Source organism: Pipistrellus kuhlii, unplaced genomic scaffold (assembly GCF_014108245.1).
Source record: "Pipistrellus kuhlii isolate mPipKuh1 unplaced genomic scaffold, mPipKuh1.p scaffold_m20_p_2, whole genome shotgun sequence".
Taxonomy (NCBI): Eukaryota; Metazoa; Chordata; class Mammalia; order Chiroptera; family Vespertilionidae; genus Pipistrellus; species Pipistrellus kuhlii.
In genome coordinates this window covers 52,469,156-52,487,738 of record NW_023425515.1, presented here as the reverse complement: position 1 = coordinate 52,487,738, position 18,583 = coordinate 52,469,156, and the positions used below count along the sequence as shown (strand labels likewise).

The 18,583-nt window shown below is 35.3% G+C and overlaps 1 protein-coding gene across 9 annotated transcripts in view; it reads left to right on the top strand.

Annotated features, from left to right (window-relative positions):
- STXBP5L (syntaxin binding protein 5L) overlaps positions 1-18,583 on the top strand; it is a 165,086-nt gene that overhangs the window by 54,744 nt on the left and 91,759 nt on the right. For all 9 annotated transcript variants that reach the window (XM_036448297.2, XM_036448292.2, XM_036448295.2 and 6 more), the window contains exons 7-10: positions 5,275-5,358; positions 10,100-10,223; positions 14,115-14,193; positions 18,227-18,381. In XM_036448297.2, the coding sequence (XP_036304190.1) occupies positions 5,275-5,358; positions 10,100-10,223; positions 14,115-14,193; positions 18,227-18,381 (442 nt within the window). The remainder of the gene's footprint in view (positions 1-5,274; positions 5,359-10,099; positions 10,224-14,114; positions 14,194-18,226; positions 18,382-18,583) is intronic.

Below are 18,583 nucleotides of genomic sequence, written 5' to 3'. Positions count from 1 at the left end.
GCCTATGCCCTCTTGCAATCCGGGACCCCTCGGGGGATGTTGGATAGCTGGATTTGGCCAGATCCCTGCAGGCCCAGTCCAGACAGGAGGGAGCCAATCCTGTGCATTGAGCATCTGTCCCCTGGTGGTTAGTGCACATCATAGCAGGCAGTTGAGCAGCCTTAGCATATCATTAGCATATTATGCTTTGATTGGTTGAATGGATGACCATTTGACCGGACATTTAGTATATTAGGCTTTTATTATATAGGATTCCTGACAAGAAATGTATAGAAATGAATTAACACATGCTTATGTACATATGTATATATATCCTATATAATAAAAGAGTAATATGCAAATTGACCATCACTCCAAGACACAAAATGGCTGCCCCCATGTGGTCAAAGATGGCTGCCCCCATGTGGACACAAGATGGCCACCACAAGATGGCCTACAGAGGAGGACAGTTGTGGGCAGTTAGGGGTGACCAGGCCAGCAGAGGAGGGCAGTTGAGGGGGGAATCCAGGCCTGCAGGGGAAGGCAGTTGGGGGGGACCAGGTCAGCAGAAGAGAACAGTTCGGGGGGGGCGGGGTACCAGGCTGGGCTGAGGGACAGCCCTCCTGTGCATGAATTTCGTGCACTGGACCTCTAGTGTTAAATATATAGAATCCAAGATCTCATTTAATGGGGGAAATACTAGAGGCATTGGCACTAAAGTCAGGAAGAAAGCAAGGATACTTTCTCTTCCTCTCCACTATTTTTAATGGATTTTTTTTGTAATGTGGTTAGATACATAGGAAAAAAGGAATAAAAATTGGAAAGAAAGAAATAAAACAGTCCCTATTTTAGGTTATATGGTAATATTCCTAGAATTCCTATGAAAATTAACATTTAAATGAATAAAAACAGTGATAGAATTTAGAGGGTAACATCCTAAATCCAACCATAGAAACAGTACCCTCTTAGAAGAGACAATTAAGAGATGATCTCATATAAAACAGCAACCAAAAATTCAAAATAATTAGATATAAAATTAACCAGAAAATCTATGCATGGAAGACTTTCCAACTTCCTAAAGATATAGAAGTGTACTTGAATAAGTGAAATGTATTCTTTGCTCTTGTTGAAAGGACTCATTATTTTTTCTTCTATTTCCTGAAATTTGGTATTTAAATGTTTTTTTCTAAAGTCAAATGATTATATCAGTAAACAATTAAAAATTGTCTCTTTATATATGTTTATAAAACATACATTTCTCTGTTGACAAATATTTACCCATGTCCCATAATTTTCATTATGAGGCACTTGTATTTAATTTCATAATGATTTCTCTTTTACCATTAATTATTTAGGAATATATTTTTTTGTTTCCAAAATGTTTTTGTCAGTGACTTTTAATTTGTTTTGATACTTTGGTATGTTTTTTTTGTTGTTGTTGCTTTTTTTGTTTTGTTTGTGTGTGTGTGTGTGTGTGCGTGTGTTTAAATCCTCACTTGAGGATATTTTTTCCATTGCTTTTTAAAATACTTTTAAAAAAATTTATTTCAGAGAAGAAGGGAAAGGGAAAGGAGAGAGAGATCGAAACATCAATGATGAGAGGGAATCATTGATGGGCTGCCTCCTGCACGCTCCCTACTGAGGATCAAGTGCAAAACCTGGGCATGTGTCCTGACTGGGAACTAAACCATGACTTCCTGGTTCATAGGTATACACTTAGCCAGTGAGCCACACCAGGCAGGGTCCATTGCTCTGACGAGAGTGGAAGGGAGGGAGGAGGGAGGAGGAGGAGAGAGAAAAACATCAATGTGAGAGAGACACGTCAATTAGTTATCTCTCTCATTCACCTGGACTGGGGCCAGTGGTCCAACCTGCAACTCAGGTATGTGCCTTTCACCAGGAATCGAACCCACGACCCTTCAGTAAGTGGGCTGATGCTGTACCCACTTGAGTCACATTGGTCAGTGCTGGTGTTTAATAATTAACATACATTTATCAGATAATCTATTTTCCTCACATAATGATCCAGGTTCTGATGATGTAGTAGTGAATAATTCATCCTACTTTTGTGCCTTTATGGTACTTACATTCTATTATGGGAGGGATATTTTTAAATTATATACGTATATATAATTACATAACATATGAATATATGTAATATTGTATAGTTTTATGTTTTGGTGTGGTCACACATGTTGCAGAGTGATCTTGCATTTGTCTTGATCCATCTTGGTCACAGAATGACCTTGTCTGATATCTCGTGGATGTCAGGGGCTGCTTTTCTCTATCTCAGTTCTCTAAATGATTCCAGTGTTTTGTGTGTGTGTGTGTTTGTTTGTTTTTTACATTTCCTGTATTATAGTATTGTATAATTATCTCAATTTATGACATTTTGAGGTTCAATATTTTATATTTTGTAACTTTTACTGAAGCTATTGCTAGTAACGTTTTACAACATCCATTTTCAGATATTTACTTTGAAAAAATATATTATTATAGCATTTTAGAATATTACAATATTTAATTAAATCTTTGGGCTCAGATTATGAAAGGTTATATTATTCACTAGACATCTGGTGCATGAAATTCATGCACTGAGGGGAGGGTCCCTCTACTCGGCCTGTGCCCTCTTGTAGTCAGGCAGTCGGATATCCTTAGCGCTGCCGTGGAGGCGGGAGAGGCTCCTGCCACCACCATTGCACTTGCCAGCCATGAGCTTGGCTTCTGACCAAGTGGCATTTCCTCTGTGGGAGTGCACTGACCACCAGGAGGCAGCTCCAGTGTTGAGTGTCTGCCCCCTGGTGGTCAGTGCACATCACAGTGACTGGTTGTCTGCTGTCAGGCTGAAACCAGCTCTCTTGACATCCCCCAAGGGTCCTGGATTATGAGAGGGAACAGGCCAGGCCCAGTGACCCCACTGGTGCACAATTGGGGCTGGAGAGGGACATGGGAGGTTGGCCAGCTGGGGAGGGACCAAAGGAGGACTCAAAGGCATGTACAGCCTATCTTGCTCAGTCCTGATCAATTGGACCCCAAGAGTCTACTACTGCCCCTTGGTAGTCAGTGCACATCATAGCAAGCGGTTTAGTGGCCTTAGCATATCATTAGCATATTACACTTTGGTTGAACGGCCTACCAGTCAATCAGACACTTATACAATATATTAGGCTTTTATTATATACTAGAGGCCCGGTGCACAAAATTCATGCACGGGGTGGGGTTGGGGGGTCCCCCCTCAGCCCAGCCTGCATCCTCTCCAATCCAGGACATCCCTCTCACAATCCAGGACCACTGGCTCCTAACTGCTCACCTGCCTACCTGCTTGATTGCCCCTAACTGCCCCCCCCACTCACTGGCTTGGTTGCCCCTAACTGTCCCCTCACCAGCCTGATTGCACCTTACTCTGCCCCCTTGCCGGCCTGGTCACCCCCAACTGCCCCCACCCCACCCCCTGCCATCCTGGTTGCCCTCACTGTGCCCCTCTGCTGGTCTGGTTGCCCTCAACTGCCCCCGCCCCCTCCCGTGGGCCTGATTGTCCCCTGCAGTCTGCTCTCAGTCATTTGCTCGCCCCTCACTGATCCCCCTGCCTGACAGGTTGCCCCACGCAGCCTGTTCGGTTGTTCGTTCGATTGCGATGGTTACTTAGGCTTTTATTATTATAGAAGATTTTTTCACTTAAGTTAGATTTTTCAAACTTTTCAGATGTACAAATTTTATTTCTATATACTCTATAGGAATTTTTCTCATATACTACATAGGAATTGGTTTTATTGTCCATCATTTTCTCTGGTATGTAAATAGAATTTATTTGAAGTTGAAACACATGTTAGTACAATATATATGATTTTATATAAATTTTATTTTAGGGCCCTGACCGGTTTAGCTCAGGGGATAGAGCGTCAGCCTGTGGACTGAAGGGTCCTAGGTTCAATTCTGGTCAAGGGCATATACCTTGGTTCCTGGCACATCCCAGTGGGGGGGGTGCAGGAGGCAGCTGATCGATGTTTCTCTCTTGTTGATGTTTTTAACATCTCTTGTCCCTCTTCCTTCCTCTCTGTAAAAAATAAATAAAATATTAAAATATATTTTAAAATTTTTATTTTAGAAAATATTCTTTAAATTTACACTTTTTTATTACGTATTTTTTATTGATTAAGGTATTACAAATATATCATTATGCCCTTGAGTTTGTAAAGAAGCTCAATTGTTTTGTCAAATCAATTTTAAAATTTATTGTATGGTTTAAAAACAAAATAAGAATATATTATAGCTTCAAAAATTAGCATACATTGCTTTCCTGACCTGATATATGAAATTTTGTTTATTTCCTGTTAAAACTACTAGCTGATTTGTTCTTTTTTGTGTAAGTGATTAAGTCTCTGGATGCTATGTGGGAGTAGCTTGTAACCAGCACTATATTTTCTGTTTTACCACCGAGTTTTGTTTTTTTGTTGAATATTGAAACATCATACTCTATAACAATTCTCATCAGAGAAATATTATTAATAGATTTCTAGAAAATTATCTTAAGGCAAATCCATGGGCTATATTATTACTTCAACACTGGCCTATTTTTATCCTTTCTATTTTTTCAATCAAGGATAGATTAAATTTAATGAAACATAAGCCCTCAGAATCATAGCAAAAATCAGCATGGCGAGGACTAGTTGAAACTTGAATATGATCTAATAATTATCTGTTCTCAGATTCTTTTACTTTAAAATTAAGAACATGTATTTTAATTGTCTTTTTATTGATTTATAAACAAATATTAATTACTTTTAATGACTTGAATCTCTAGAAGACCTTTGTGAACTTCTAAGTGTTCATAAATCTGAGTTTAAAATGCTATTATAAATCAAAGAAAAAAACTTAATATAGAGAAACTAGATTTGTGGCCACATTTTCAAGTGCATTGGACTGAATGGCATTATACATAATTTATTAAACTTCATTTCATCCTTTATTTCATCTTTATTTTTCCTATCCCTTTTTTCTTTTGCTTCAATTTCTTTATTTTTGTGTGTGTGTGTGTGTGTCATGTATTTTTACATATTTCCTCAATTTCTTTTTAGAATGAGGCAGATATAATTGGTAAATGTTTATATTGAAATAGCATATTTGCCAGTTTTTTAAAACATAGCAAGTCTATATTCAGAATCTGGAAAAATTGGTATCCTAATAAAATTGTATTATATAGGATGATTTCATTTTAATGTATTAACATTAAATTTTATGTGGAACGAGTTAAAATTAATGTTAGCATTACAAAATGATTGTTCTAATGCTTCCCAGCTGCTAATAGGTTATGAAAATGGTACTGTGGTATTCTGGGACTTGAAATCTAAAAGAGCAGAACTGAGACTTTATTATGATGAGGTAAGTGATTTCTCCTGAAATATTTGAAACCATGTTATGACTTTGTGTCTTTTTTGCTTTTAAGCTATGTATGTTACCAGTATTCTAATCATTGGGACACTGACTGATTCTGATTCAATGCCTCACACTTCCTGTTGGTATTTGCACAAGTTCCAACTCTGAGTTGTTTTTCTGAGTGGGAATTCTGCCTACTTTAGTGCCCATTATTGGGGGCCCTTTATAGCATCTTATATACTTTAGTGCCTATTATCTGTACTGTATAGCCACCTTCATCTAAAGTTCTTTTCCTTTCTTTAGGCTGTGTGTTTTTGTCTTAACTCATTATCCTTACGGTCTCTAAAGACACTATTCACACAGAAAATTATTTTTATGTGTCATCAAATTTAATTTGTTAAATTGAACGGTCTTATCTTCTAATACTTGCTGCTTTAGAATAGAGATGCCTAATAATAAGAGTCAGTAAGATCTTGAAGTTTTATTGTACGTAGTTGAGGCTGATTAGTGTTTCATTCATTTTTTAAAACATTTTATTATTTTTTTAAATTTCTTTATTTATTAAGATATCACATATTTGTCCTCATTCCCCCATTCCCATCCCCCACCCCCACCCCAGTCATGCCCCCAGCCCCCTGTTGTCCTTGACCACTGGTTAGGCTCATATGTATGCACACAAGTCCTTTGGTTGATCTCTCTCTTTTATCCCTACCCTCCCCCTGAGGTCCATGCCTCCTTGTCTCTAGGTCTGTTCTTGTTCATCAGTCTATGTTGTTCATCATTTCCCCTAGATGAGTGAAATCATGTCCTACTGGAAATATACTTACAAGAACTGAAAATGAGATAAACAATAATGATTATGCTGAAAGGCAAATGAATCAGTCTGTAGTGAGTTTCTTTCTGAGCCAACAGTTCTTTTGAGACCCAATGTCAATTTCAAACAGTTCCTTATGTGTATATGTCAGCAATGATATTTCAGTTCTGGATGGTGGACAAATGGTGGTAATTCAGGTGTAACCCTTTCTAGTTTGGTCCTGGGCAACTTACAGTGACTCATAGTTGTTGACTGCTAGTGTGGCAAGGCGTCGTCAGCCTCTTCCATCTCTGGACTGCTTCTCTTCTGTTTTCATGGCTGGAGTAGTCCTGTCAATTCTTCTCTGTTGCCAGAATCCATATGGTCTCAGAGTTGTTTTCTGAAAATATACAAACATATTCTTAACCAAAAGTTAATAAAGGAATATTTTTATAGATCCTTTTTCATTTTTTGCCCAAATGATTTTCCTCTGGCTTATTTTGATACCATGTGTGTTTTTCATGGGTGTTTTGCTATTAGCATTACATTTAATTTTCTAAAGTACAAATTTTCTAGCTGTAATTTACTTACAGGATATTTTTCCTTACATGATATTCTTCTACTTTGCCATCCCCCCTTTTTGATTTAAATATTAGGAGGCTTTTGAAAATTTTTAATGTAGTCTTGATAGCTTTTAAATTTTAATTTTTTGCACTATAATATGACTGCTTTAGGTTCATTACATGTTATACAATTTTATCATGAGATGAACTACCAATAAAAATTTTAGTTAACACTTTAGGAACAGTGTTTTGTCCAGTACAATTAATTTTTCTAGGGTATTCGCTTTGATTAGTGTTTCATTTAGAGAAAGCAATTAACTCCTATTTATAAAGGAATAGTCTCTGACTTTATACTTCATATGTTCAGAGATTGACTCTAGACCATTAATTATTTCCATCATCAGGAAAGGCTAATGTGAAGACAGTGAAGCTGGAGGCAGAGGTGAAAAAGAAAGGAGAATTACCTCTTATAGCTGTGAAAATAAAGGTTAACATCTATGCTTTCAATTAAAATTTTAAGATGGTAGAGTAGGGAGAGATAGGAGGAATATACAGGTCAACAATTGCTGGTTTCTCGCATGCTTATAGTGAAAGAGTGCAGAAGAATGTAAAATAACACTGATATAAATACAAAAATAAAATTTAAAAACATTTATAATCCTTCCTTTCTGTACACCCTCCAATCCTCTCTTAACAGTTTTTAAGTTTGATACTTAAAGATAGCCAAAGATTTACAGTGGCATGCTTGGTGAAAAATACTACAGCAAGTCATGTTATACAAATATACTCTTTATGATAAACTTTTGGGGCATCTTAAATCATAAGGAAAGAAGGATTTTCCTTATGTTAAATACACAGAATGTAAAGATAAGGATGGAGATTGTTCTTTCTTTAAAGACTAAGCTGCTAGATAAGAGTCTAAATACCATCTGGGAAGTTAGCCAGTTGGAACTAGAGTAGAGCAGCTAAAAAGGAAATCCAGAGAAAAATGCTGAATCAGATGGTTTTCCTATGGCCTTGAACAGTGTAGAAGGAATGTTTCTAACCTTAAAAAGCAAGCAAAAGTATTTACAATGACATGTTTAAATAAGGATTAACTATGTTTAAATAAGTCAGTGGACTATTGCACTCTACCTACTTTCTACTTAGAAACCATTTAAAATGTTGATTTATATGATATATGTATAATTTCCTTTGGTTTCTTACCTTTCTAGTGTCTTTTACTAATAAGATTATCATTTTAAGATATACAGTGGAACCTTGTTTCTGTGTTCTACATTTTTAAATTCTTTTTGAATTAGTTGTATTTTAGTGGAGCTTTAAAGTCCTTTTTAAGAAAAGGGTAGGGTATACAGCCTCACTCCAGATGAGGTCTGAACTTGACAGTGACCCCAGGAGACAGAGCCTGCCACATCCTCCCATGCCGGGCACTGGGCCAGGTGATTGGACTGCACATTCGGCCGTAACCAAATTCCTGCTGGCTGGAGCTGGAGGCCCTGAGCCCTGGCCCCGTCCCCACATGGGAGCCCTCCGGTCCCCTCAAACTCAGTGACTAGGCGCCCACAGCTCCTAGACTTAAAATTCTATAGAGAGATAGAGAGGAATATATTAGAGATATTTTTGGAAAGGAATTGGTCTATGCAACGTCAGTTTGGAATCTCGGAAGACAGTTTAACGTTTTTACTAGGAGATTTAAAGAAAATAAAAATCTACAATATTTTTAGGTCATTATTTTTGGTCACCCCACAAACTGACCACATGGCATGATCTGTCAGATGGAGAATGTCTGCATCCTCTTGAGGGAGGAGAGCAGGGAAATGGGGGCGTAAAGGGGGTCTTTTTTTTTTTTTTTAATTCCCTTCTTTTCTAACAGAACGTTGCCACCACCACACCCTGATTCAGTGGGCTGTGTTTGTATCTCTGTCCCAGCCTCTACCGTAGAAAATAACATTGTAAAGGGGAATCTGCCTAGTGTTAGTGTCTTGGTTTGGGGGAATAATTAAACGTTGCAATTTTTGTTTGTTATGGGAAAAAAAAAGGGGGGGGGTATAAACAAATAATTACAAATTGAATATTTATTCATTAAGTCAGTTCAAATGCCACTTCTTCAATAATGCACTCTTTGACATCCTCCTCTCTAATAACATGTCTACTCTTCTGTACAATATGTATACTTCTTTTATAGTACTTGTTTTGGTTTTGTGTTGTAGCTATTAGTAGGAAGAAGGGATGGGCCTGCGGGCACTGTCTCTGCCCCCCCAATATGTAGAAGAGCAGTCTCAGAGAACTTTAACAGAGGCTCATCCAAGTTAACATGTAGAGGTGGCAAGAAGTGACATTTCCCTTCTCTGCCTAGTAATGAAGAGCAGGGTGAGAAAAAAACAAAAGTTCACAGTTTCATGTTATCTTTTCCACTTAATCAAATCTTATCTTTTGAAGTACAGCTTATATCTTGTTTCCTTTATGATGTGTCTAATTATTACTCTAGCAGTCAGTTATCTGTAACTCTAATAATACCTACTGTTTGGAAGTTCATTTATGTCAGTCTTTCTTAGCTCACTATTCTCTAAGTTCCCTTAAGAAAAGGATCCTGTTGTATATATCTGTTCAGCTTTTATGTCTACTAGAGCGCCTACTTTATGCAAGAGACTGTGCTACCACTGGGAATAAGTGTGGGAAAATGAAGTAATACTTTTTAATTTTCTTTCATAACTACAGAGTGAATCTGTAAATAAAAACATTAATTCTTCTTACTTTAAATCAATTTAAATTTTTTATGTTAAAGGCAGTATGGTATTACAATGATTGAATATGGGTTTTTTTTATTTTTTATTTAGATAGACCTCAGCTTTGAGTTGTGTGTCCTGAGCAAGTACCTCAATCTCTCTAGGCCTATTTTCCCATGTGTAAATTTGAAAAAATAATACTTGTTTTATAGAATTAAATGAAATAATATACATAAAGTACTTCCCATTGGTCTGACTCACCATAAGAGATGGTGGCTCTTATGTAAATTGTTTTTTAAATTAGCTACTTTAAGTGGAACTAGCCCACTACCTTACCAGAAATCATCTTCAGATAACCTTTCTTTTACTTCTATATAAACAAATTTTCAAAGAAACATTATAGGATACAGGAAGGATGTAAAATTGATAACAAGTTGTGGGATCTAATGATGTTAGAAAATTTACTTAACTTTTATTTATCTCAGAGATGAGTTTTTTGTACCCTTTTATAAGCCCATAAAGGGATGAATCAAAGATAATAAAATCTGGGTCAGAAAAATTATATATGTTTATTAAGTGCTATTGCTATAATAATTTTATGTCAATAATTTTTCTTTATAATATCAACTTCTCTCACTCTACCTGTTTAATTGTTATTCCATTAGGCTATTCATTCAATTGATTGGCATCATGAGGGCAGACAGTTCATGTGCAGCCATTCAGATGGTAGCTTGACTTTGTGGAACCTGAAAAACCCAAGCCGTCCTTTCCAGATCACAATTCCACATGGTAAGATGTATGCTTTCAAAAGGAATAAATTATAGAATTTAAAGAGGTGGTATCAATGTGTTTGGTAGAAAGAAGCAATAGACATAGCTTCTGATTCTAAATACCTCTTTTACACCTCATTCAGACCCCCACATTATGCTCCAAACTTCCTATCTATCCACTTTCCTACTTAGTAAGTGATACTTATATAGACCTTTCCAACCAAAAATTGGATAATGGATGGCTGATATATATATATATGTATATATATATATATATATATATATGAAACAGAGAAGATAATAAAGGATGTTTGGCCAGTTTTTAATTGTTAAGGAGAATGGCATTACCTAGATCTGACTTTCAGACCTAATTCCTATCTGTTGTTTTCTAGTTAATACATTTATTTCCATTTCTGCCATTTGGTTCCACTAAATTATGAGGATTGTGGTATTATTATAGGTTGTATTTATTTTTATCTTCCTCATTGAAAAGCATACTTAGCATTTATGTTGGGCATGTCCACCTATCTTTGACTCAGATGACCATATTATTTTCAAGAATATTGGTGATCAGAATTCTATGTTTGCCTCTAAGTGTTGGTTGTTTCTTAGAATAGAGAGGTCAAAACCTACCATTTAATCAAATACATTCTATTTTATAGTTTCTGAGCATTTATAAAGTGTAGCATTTAGAAAGCAGTCATTTTTTAAAACAATGGATGACTTATAAATCACAATATGGAATTATTTCATCTTGTGTTAGTCTGCCATGTTTTGTACCACAGCTGCCTGTTCCATCTGCAGATGATTAATACATTTAATCTGAAGTGCTTTACTTAGAGATTACTTTAAATTTAGACACTTACATGAGATGCTTTATTTAAAGATTGCTATGCCTGGGCTGGTTTGACTCAGCTGATAGAGTGTCAGTCAGCCTGTGGACTGAAGGTTCGATTCTGGTCATGAATCGTTACATGCCTGGGTTACAGGCTCAATCCCCAGTACAGGGCATGCAGGATGCAGCCAATCAATGATTCTCTCTCATCATTGATGGTTCTATCTCTTTTGCCCTCTCATTTTCTTTCTGAAATCAATAAAAATTAAAATTAAAAGATTGCTGTTATGGAAACTTTGGATACGTATTTGCTATACATCTACTCAGGTTTAATTATTTGTTTCTGTGATAGGTTCTCCTCCCCATCAACTCTCCCGACCATTTTAAGTTTTATTTGCAAATTTGTAAATGGCTTATTCATACATTTTCTATTTACTTACATTCTCACCAGTCAATTTTGATACAAATTCTTTTTGGTTTGACTGGGTAACTGATACTTTAATATATTTTACCATATCTTTACTTATTTTATCAGTTTGGGTTTTTCTATCATTCTGTTTTTAAATGAAGTTCTGTTCACAAGTTGTTGGAAACATTAACATCTGCATCTCTCATAACATATGCAATTAAATTCCCGCTGCCTCACTATAACATAGTGAAGCCAGTGTCAGTGATTTCAACAATAGAGGCCTCCATCGTCATATCTATCTATATTCTTTGGATTCAGTTTGTTTCCTTCTGGTTCAGCTATTTTTACTTTCTAAAGTAAAAAATTTTCTCTAAGTACTACTTCAACTGTATTCTATAAATTTTATATGTAATTTCATTAATAATATATAATTTTTGTTAATATTCAGTTTGAAGTATTTTCTACTCCCTATTATAATTCTCCTTTTTACCTATGATTTAGACATGTGATTTGCCTATGGTACCTCATATTGTCATTTTTATATTTGTTTTGATTAATTTAGTAAAATTTATTTCTTTGTACCCTAACAATTAGTACAGTACTCTGAGCGTAAGGAGTATCAATAAATGCAATTTTTTATTATGGTGTTTTATACAACATGACATTTAAGCTACTTCAATTACTGACAGGCAATAAATATAATTAAAGCAGAAATCCTTCACCCAAAAAATAATTTTGGAGTTGGAAATTGAAGTAAAACATTAATTAATTGGATGTCTTTTCTATTAAAATTGGTGCATAATACTGATGTGTATTGTTGAAAAATAGTTATTGCTTCCAGATATATAAACAACTATAAAATATACTGTTGTGGTTAATTAACAGCTTGGTGATTATTAGAGAAGCACTGGCTAAAAAAGACATCACTGTGTAAAGAATGGATCTCTTTCCTGGCTCTTACTTCCTTCAGTTCTCTTATTCCACTCATTACTCAAACCAGTAACCACTAACCAGATGTTCCTCTCTGTGCAAGGCCACTGTTCAGTGTGAGTCTTGAGCCAGAGGTGTCTCTTTGTAAGGCACTATGATTTATATATTATGCCAGCAATTACTTTTTATATATAATCTTTTTTCTAAAGGAGAATGATTATGACCAATATTTTATTATTAGTTGCCTCCTTACTGACATAGGGTAAAAGAAAAAGCAAGTCTAGAAAATATGCCATGGAACAGATACAGCATGTTTTATGCTAATGCCCTACCCTTTAAACATATTAAATATAACTATATTGACATCCTATTTGGATTTGGTTGTGCCATTCTAAAGCTATCCTGAAAACTTAAACATATATGCATGTAAACACCTGCTTATAATAGGTACCTGTGTCTATAAACAACTGTGGCAATACAAGAATAAATAATGGTACTTAAAATAAAAATGTATAAATCATCTAAAAATGTCAACTTTATTAAAATGAGACAGAATATAAACAAAAATGTAAGTAGAAAAATAAGTAGTTAAGCAGAAGTAGTCCTAACTGGTTTGGCTCAGTGGACAGAGTGTTGGCCTGTGGACTGAAGGGTCCTGAGTTTGATTCTGGTCAAAGGCACATATCTTGTACATCCCCAGTAGGAGTAATGCAGGAGTTAGCCAGTCACTGATTCTCTCTCATCATTAATGTTTCTAGCTCTCTCTCTCCCTCTCCTTTTCTCTCTGAAATCAATAAAAATATATTTTAAAAAATAAATGCAGAAGTAGCTTTGTTTCCATTTCATACTTTTTGACTCTATTCAAAATCTAAACAACATAATCTTTCCCCTACAAGAAACTGCTATTTTGTTGTATGCAAACAGAATACATCATTAAATTTACTTTTTAAAATCATGAAACATACTATCTGTGTTTATCATCTAATGAACCTCCTTTAAATGAAGTTAATGAAAATGCAATGATATTGATAGTCTGTAAACTTTGAATAGCATGTTTTTTTTCATATGAATGGGGTTTGCTTGTATTATAGATAAAATGGATCTTCATAATAATACATTTCATTTTGTGCATAAATATATATGTGTGCTTTCAATTTAAAGATTGTTTATTTTATCTTGAAACTTAATTAGCTCTGGCTGGTGTGGCTCAGTTGTTTGGAGTGTTGTCTGATACATCAAAAGGCTACAGATTCAATTCCCAGTTAGGGCACATACCTGGGTTGCAGATTTGATCTCAGGTCAGGGCATGTGTAGTAGGTGACCAATCAGTGTTTCACTTTCACATCAATATTTCCTCTCTCCTCGCTCCCTCTCCCTTCCTTGCTCTTTAAAATCAATAAAATCATATCCTTGATTGAGGATTTTTTAAAAACAAACTTAAATAATTAAAATAACCTTACATAAGACTATACTTATACATGTAGAATGTAAAACAATATAAATTTCATGAGTTTACAGATAACTTTATTGACTATATAGCAGTCAAGTATTAGGATTCAATAAATTGTTTACAAATTCAACAAAAATGTTAGGCTACATAGACATGTGTTTATTTTACTGGAAAAAAACACACATTACATTATTATTTTCTTTATATTCCTTTAGTCAAACCTTTTAATTATTATAGAATAATAAAAATTAAATCATATTTAATAAAATTCTTTTTCTTTCTTTAGGAAAAAGTCAAAGAGAAGGAAGAAAATCTGAATCTTGTAAGCCAATACTTAAAGTAGAATACAAGACCTGTAGAAACAGGTATGTGCTTTTACTTTGGGGAATATGGGAAAATATGCAATAAACAGAGACAAGAAAGGCAGATAAGTTTTAACGTTGGTGTATTGTTTAAAGTTTTTCATAATTATATTACCTGGCGGAATACTTTAAATTAACAATAACAGATTTCTTATTGTTTAATAAGCATATATATGTTGAGCATTATTATGAATACTAGTGATCTGGTGCATGGATGTGTGAACATTGAAAGGAAATTCATTAGAAAGTGGCCAGCGGGGTGGGGCTGGGTGAGACGGGCTAAACATGCACCGGAGCCAACCTCCCGAGGCCCCTTCCCAGCGGCCCCACCTGGGGTGGCACTGGGCTTAAACGGGGTCGGCAGAGTGAGTGGGGTCCCTCCAGCAGGTGTGGTCCCTCAGCCTGGCCCGGGGCGATCAGGCCGAAATGGGCTCTTCAACATCCCCTGAGGGGTCCTGAAGTGTGAGAGGGACTCTGCAAAGTTGCTGTCATACTGGGTGTAGAATGCAAATGAAAGTGTGCAATAAACCAGATTCAGGGCCAACAGTGCCCCAGCAACAACAGAACCCACAGACAAAGGTGGAATCGTGTGGCCCTATGAGAAATCAGATTTCCTCCTCTCTGGTTTCAGGGTGCGTCACCTGAGAACTGCCGCTGCCAAGTCACTGCAGCTCAGCAGCTCCTGTGTTGAGTGTCTGCCCCCTGATGGTCAATGTGCATCATAGTGACCAGTCAGACAGAGGGAGGGACACTTAGCATATTAGCTATATATGTGTATGTATGTGTGTGTGTGTGTGTGTGTGTGTGTGTGTGTGTGTGTATATATGTTACAAATAATAACTTAATTATTTTAACTTTTTATGAATAGTCAGATTAGTATTATATACATTAATTTTAACAATGTAGGGCTTTTGGCTATGTACATTACAAGTAGCAGTCATTTACCATTATTAAGAAGAGCTATTTACCTATTGGTAATGCATATGAAAAAAGTAAATACATAACCAAGCCTCTGTACTTTAGGTTTCTATACTCTGAAATTAGAAAGATTATTGTTTGTTTAAAAGATAAGCAGTAATGTTCATTAGCATAATAAAATAGTATTGAATTTTAATATATAGAAAATTAAAGAATTCTTAAAATTCTCTTCTGTATATATAGCAGCCATATCCTATACATCAACAATCTTTTTACTTGCGATAATTTTTAGTGGCAATATATTCACCCAGAATTACCACAATTTCAACTCTTGCTTAAACTTTAATTTTATTTTTACTCTGAATTGGATAATCCTATTTTGTATTACTTATATGCTCATACTAGAATGTTTTCTTGGCATCATAGGTACATTTAATGTTTGTTTATACCTACTATTATAAAGACCTAATAATATAAAAATTGTTATAATTTTAACCAGTTAGCTTATGTATATATATTTTATTTATATGTATAAAGCTTCTATAAAACATCTATAAAAGGGTAATATGCAAATTGGTTATGACACCCTCACAGTAACAACCAAACAGCAGGCATGGGTTAGTGAGGGACAACCAAACGACTGACCAGCAGGTTGTGTGGAGCGACTAGGCCAGCAGGGGGGGCAGTGAGGGGCAACCAGGGCGGTGGTGGGGCAGTTGGGGGCCCCCGCTGGCACCTGCCTTGGCTAGCTGGCACCACCTGCTCACTGGCCCTGCCCCTGCGCAATCGGAGGAGCCCCGCTGGCACCCACCATGCCTGGACTGGGGCCTGTGGGCTGTGGGCAGCTCCTGCATTGAGTGTCTGCCCCCTGGTGGTCAGTGCACATCATAACAACTGATTGTTCCACCAAGAGTTCAGTGGTTTGGTCAATTTGCATAATAGGCTTTTATTATATAGGATGTGCATGGTAATCATTCAGTAAATTGTAGCTATTTATTACTACAAGCACTACAGACTACTGTTTAAAAGAGCAGGTTTAGAAGTCTGACAGACCTCAGTTTTCTTTTGGTTTTTTTTGCTTAGTTATTTAACCTCATTAATAAAATGAGGGTAATACTTACGAGGATTTACTGCAATAATTAAGTTTCTAATGCAATTAACTATGAATGGTTCCCTGAGCATTTTCCTGAGTAAATAACTTTTTATTCAATCATTCAGTAGTTTACAAAGAAGTACATGTATAATTAAGTTTATACCCAATATTTTCTGATGCAGAGTCATAATGAGAGCAAAAATGATTTCAATATTGAAAAGACAGGGGAGGTGGCTGAGGTTGAGGAGGGTATAGGGAACAAAATGGTGATGAGAAAATAAATAAATACAGGGGTTTTTTTTTAGAAGAAAGGACATATTTTGCAATGTGCTTACAAAAAAGAGGGAGAGTGAATTGCTTCTGACCTATGTTTAGATTAGTACTAGGAGATGAGAGTAAATTCACTTTTACATGGAAATAAGTAGATAGTTATGGCCTTTATCAATATTTGGAACAGATATTAAGGTCAATATGTTTGAAAAGGTACTATGTTCTCCAAGTCATGATCCTGATGTGAAACAAAGCAACCAACAAACAAAAATACAGAAACCCATACTCATTTCATTAGAAATTATTTTTAAATCTGGAGAAATCTTCTCAATAATATATGTGTAATTTATAGAAAGAACAAAAACGTTTCTTACTACCATTATTAGTAGGTGAGTAATTTACTATGTCAAATTACTGGGGAAAGACTAACTCAAGCCAATTGATGCAAGGACTCTAGGAAAATAAATTAGAGCATTATTGCTTGTGTAGCTTACAACTCAAATATTTTTGTCAAAATATTGACAGAATTATAATAAAAATTAGTACAGGTATTGTATATATAGACTTTGATGGCAATTTTTTAAAGGTTTTTTGTTGTTGTTGTATACAGTCAGCATAAAATTAGCAAATGTTCTATTGATAATGTATGATACTATGTACAGTACAAACCAGAAGAGAAAGGGAAGTTTTATAAAGTGATTTCTAGAAATAAGTAGTTCCTTTAGTTTATTGGATGGATCGAAGTGAATTATTTAGAGAAGCATGTATTCTCAAAGAACTTAGTACATTAAAAGTACTTACTAGCTCTTTTTTTAAAAAAATTTTAACAAGAGTATTTTCTGTTTGATATTTACTTATTGAAAATACTTCATATCATCACTTATTTTCTTTTATATACATATATTAGATATATAGGTATTGGAGAAGACTGAAAAATTTTGAAGCTATTTAATAACTTTCTAATAGCTATGATATCTTATAGTCATCTCATTCCCACTCTATTATCTAACTGTATCTTGCAATTAACAGAGAATTAAAAAATTGTTTGACTTTAATTTTATAAGATAAATAGAACTGGCTGGCACTAAGTAAATTTGATAATAAGATCACAAATTTTTTGGTGAATTATTTTTCCCTTATACATTAGTTTTCTCCATCTGTTTGTCTTAACTTTTTTCCACAGAAACTCCATTGCATAGAATTTTCATGTTTCCTCCTACCATTTTGGGTTTGCCACTGTCACATTTTATTTCATATTGAAACTTGCCCCCTTTTTTTTATTTTTGAGATTTGGGACCCAACATGCAAACTGGTTAATGTGGGGGGAAAAACACAGACACACAAAAAAAAACCTAACATAGCCTATATTTAGAGATTTAAAGTTTTGGAACCAACTAATACTATAGGTGTGGATGTCTTTTTGAGTCAGTGACCCCTTCACCTCCCTCCTACCTCATTGCCTTTCCCTATCCCCCACCTCAACATCTTAAGACTGATTCATTAATCATTTTAATGGTGAAAATACATGTTCATTAAAAGGAAAATAGAAACATAGTAAATTGTTGGGTGATATATTTTGGGACAAGAAAGACTTTGTTCTCCTGTGTAATTACATTTCAGTTCCTACAGAGTACTGCTTGTAGGAATTGAAAGAGGAAAATGCACTGAATTTGGTCAAGTTTATTGGCTCAATCCTGTGACATTGTGTCATCTAAAATGACTTTTCAGTCTTATTAACTTTTTTTTCCTATATAGCGAACCATTTATAATATTTTCTGGTGGACTGTCCTATGACAAAGCTTGCAGAAGACCAAGTTTAACCATCATGCATGGAAAAGCAATTACAGTACTTGAAATGGATCATCCTATTGTTGAATTTCTAACTTTATGTGAAACACCCTATCCTAATGGTAAGTAACTAAAATGGAACTATTTATGTTGAAAAATAATTTTTTGAAATAAGTTCCTAACAAAATTAAGCTTAAATATTTTTAGTTTTAACAGCTGTCACCTACTGTGGTACAACACTGTGAGCAACAGGGGCTGGCGCAGGTTCTGCAACTGTACCTACTTGACGAACTGGAAGTAAAACAGATGTAGTGCAGCAGTGCT